This window comes from Trachymyrmex cornetzi, unplaced genomic scaffold (assembly GCF_001594075.2).
Source record: "Trachymyrmex cornetzi isolate Tcor2-1 unplaced genomic scaffold, Tcor1.1 scaffold1542, whole genome shotgun sequence".
Classification (NCBI taxonomy): domain Eukaryota; kingdom Metazoa; phylum Arthropoda; class Insecta; order Hymenoptera; family Formicidae; genus Trachymyrmex; species Trachymyrmex cornetzi.
Genome location: NW_017296138.1, coordinates 32,557 through 36,237, shown reverse-complemented (window position 1 = coordinate 36,237; position 3,681 = coordinate 32,557). Strand labels below are relative to the sequence as shown.

General features: G+C 38.6%; 1 protein-coding gene across 1 annotated transcript; it reads right to left on the bottom strand.

Annotated features, from left to right (window-relative positions):
- Positions 1 to 1,168: 1,168 nt before the first annotated feature.
- On the bottom strand, positions 1,169 to 2,863 carry LOC108758219 (uncharacterized). Its single transcript, XM_018503043.1, has one exon. The coding sequence runs from the start codon at positions 2,861 to 2,863 to the stop codon at positions 1,169 to 1,171; it is 1,695 nt and encodes a 564-aa protein (XP_018358545.1).
- Positions 2,864 to 3,681: the final 818 nt, after the last annotated feature.

The window sequence follows — 3,681 nt, the reverse complement described above, 5'->3', positions numbered from 1 at the left end:
CCGTCCTCATCGTCGGCGGCGACGGCCTTACTCGCCCTGTTCAGGGTCGTCGCGAAGGCTGCGGAGAGCCTCGAAAAAACTCCCCACAGGTCCCTCACGACGTCCCCCTTAATGTTCCGGGAGCGCTCCACCGCTTTCGCGAGTGTGGAGAGCTCCCGGGTCGCGACGGCCGCGATCGCCGCCAAAGGCTGGAGCTCATAGTCTTATATGAGTCCCTCAGCCCTCGCGCTGGCCCTTTTAGACGACGCTGAGGAGGGGGGTCAAACTCCGGATCGGAAGTGATTCGGTAATCCCTCCCCAGCTGGCAGGCCCTCTCGCGGTTGGCCTTCGCGGCCCAGGCGGCCGCCGCGGACGTTCCAGCGTTCGCTGGGCCCGCGGCCGGTCTGCCCCGCTGTCGCTTGGGCTCCTCCTCGTCTGAGCTCAGCTCAACCGCCGCGGATCTTTTCCGGGTGTCGCCCCCTTGGGAAGCCATCGATACCGTTGATCCGGACCTCGATAGGCCTCCCTCGGAGGCAGACGACCCCCCGCGGTGTTTGGCCTTGCTGCCGGCAGGGCCGGGCCCTGCCGAGCGAGGAGGAGCCATCTCCTCTCGTCCCTTGACGCCCGCCCTCGCTGGCGATGCCAGCGTCGGGCTAGGAGGCGGGGAATCCTCCTTCATCCCTCCCCGGAGACGCAGGGCCCCCGGGTCGGGTTCGGGAGGGATTCCCTCCTCCCCACCAGCAAAGCTGAGCCGGTAGAGACCCGGTGCTGACGTGAGCGTTAAACCGGGCTCTCCAGCGCAGTCGAGGAGGCAGGAGTCGTAAAACTCCTGGCACTCCTCGAACTCCGGGTCGATGTTAGACCCGGAGTGTTCTACACCTCCGAGGGGGGTGGGAGTATCACCCACCTTGCCCCCGGTGTTCATTTCATTATTTAATTCATTATTTCATTCATTCAATTTCATTATTGAGTCAATTTCATTATTTCATTATTCAGTCAATTTCATTATTTAATTCATACATTATTATTCGAGTACTTCTTTATAAACATAATTTTTCACTTGATTAAGATTACTATCTTCTAAATATACTTTTAATGAATCCCAAGAACGTACTCTTGATAATGCAACACACAATTGTCCATGATTAAAAATATTTTTTCGCAGATCTACTACAACTTTTTCAAAAGTTTATTCTTGTGATTTATTTATAGTCATAGCAAATGCTAATTTCACTGGAAATCGTCTCCTTTTGAAAGGGAATGGATATGTATTTTCACAATATAATGTAATACGATTAAGAAAAATAATTTCTCCAATCTCATTACCTGACAAAATTTCACATCGTAATAAGTTACTTTCTAAATCTAAAATTAATAGTCTAGTACCATTACATAATCCTTCACTAATATTAAGAATAAGCATAATAACAGTGTATTTTCTTGAACGTAACTCATGTAGTGGAAGACTCGTTGGATTTAAAGAATTAGGATATTCTGTTGTAATTGCTTCACATATATCTTCGTTATCGTTAATTTCAAGAGTATCCACACTTGTATAAATTCTTTCTCTTATTTCATCCAATAATTTAACTACTTTCCCGTTTATTTCATCAACATCAGCATTTCTTGCAGATAATATAACGTGATTAGCTATAATGTTATATCTCTTGTGTGTTATAATATCTCCATATGTATCTTTTATCATATCCGAATCAATTTTCGCTATACATCTTTCAGGAATTTGAACATTATCCGAGTAATCATTTAAAGTACCATTTCCTAAATCTAGTAAAAATTGTGCAAATTCTCTTTCTTCTGGTAAAGTTCGTACATTTTCTGTCAATGAAAATATTTTAAATTGTGGCCATAAGGTACTAAATTTTATGGATAAATTTATAACTTCACTACGCGTAGCTCTTTCTTTTATAGGTAATAATTGTCTAAAATCTCCACCGAGAAGCACTATTTTCCCACCAAAATATAAATTATTTTGCATTATATCACGTAATGTTCGATCCATTATTTCCAATACATAACGTGGAGCCATAGGAGTTTCGTCTAAAATGAAAATATCCACAAGTTTTAAATTATCAGCTTCTTTAGACTGAACTTTAATGTTTGATGAAGAATCAGCAAAATGAGGTACCGGTAATCCAAAAACTTTAAGAATCGTTCTTCCATTTGGAAGTAATGTCGCAGCAATACCAGTAAATGCCATCGTATTGATTATTTTTTCTCTACTTTTGAGTAAATAATACAAGGTCGTATAAATGAAAGTTTTACCAGATCCACCTGGACCATCAATATAAAAACAAGTGTCACTATTATTGTTAGTAGCTACTGCTGCTAAAATTGTGTCAACAATTTCCTTTTGTTTTACATTTAGCTGTTTATATTGTCGCATACCTATCAATGTATCTTCTTGACCTTCTTCGGTATTTTCTATCTCTTGTTCCTCTGTAACTTGTTCTATTTCAAAAAAATTAGTTATATTAGATCCTTCCTTTTCTAGTAAATTAGTAATATAGTGATAAGCTTTCTTTATTCCTATTGTAAGTCCATATCGTCTTATATAATCTTCCGACATATCTTTTTTAAACTCATCCCATAATTTTTTCTGATAAACTGGTTGACAATGAATTAAAATTCGAACGAATAAATTACGAAGTCGCCTTGGCATCATCCAAACTTTAGCTTCATTCATTGCGCGATACCATTCGTTATCATCTTCTATGAGTCTTAATGCTAAACACGCAGCGGTAAAGATTTGATGTATTTCATTATTAACTGTCCTTAGTTCTTCAAAATTCTTCGCTCCTTTAACATGTAGTAAAAGTATACGTAGATGAAACAATTCTATCTGAGATGGACTAACGGAATACATTCGACCAATACAATTAAAATATCTCTGACGTTTTTCCCAACGATTAATGGTTTTACCATTAATTGTTACTTTTTTGAATACATAGTGAGATGGAATATCACTATAAAAATATTGTTTTGCTTCGTTATCTCGAGCATTTAATTGAAAATAATCCAATAACATCGTTACTCGTTCTACAGCCGATCTTATTGCATCATTATATTAACATTCTCATCTATAATTACACTATGTTCATTTGGCAAATGTACCTGTAAACGAAAAATAGTGTGACTCTTTTCTTGTAAAGGTTTGCTCAAAATACGCCAACATACTTCCACAGGACTAACATATCGAGCTTCGATAAAATCTCGAATTTCATTATGAATTATCGTTTTATCCACATTTTCTCCAATAATTATAGATGCAGCATCGTGACCTTTATAAATATATTTATACAAATATTTCACAGATCGTATACTCGAAACTATTTCCACATTAATATGACTATTAAATAAAAGTAAAAGCGTTGGATTATACGGAATGACATATCGATTATTGGCAAAAGGTCTTTCGTAAGACAATTCATCATTTCGTCGACGATATTGTGGATAACCATCTTCATCCATGATCGTTTCAGATTGAAACTGTTTTCAATCTGAAACGGAAATGTTTCGAACATTTGTTGTTTATTAAACACCAATCTCCACATGGCCCATGAATCATATGTTTTATTATTACATTATGTAAATTTCCATTTTCATCACGATTGGGAATTTCTGCTGAAATAAATCTATCCACTGCTTCAGGATTTAATATCTTATAATTTTGTTTCAAAGTAA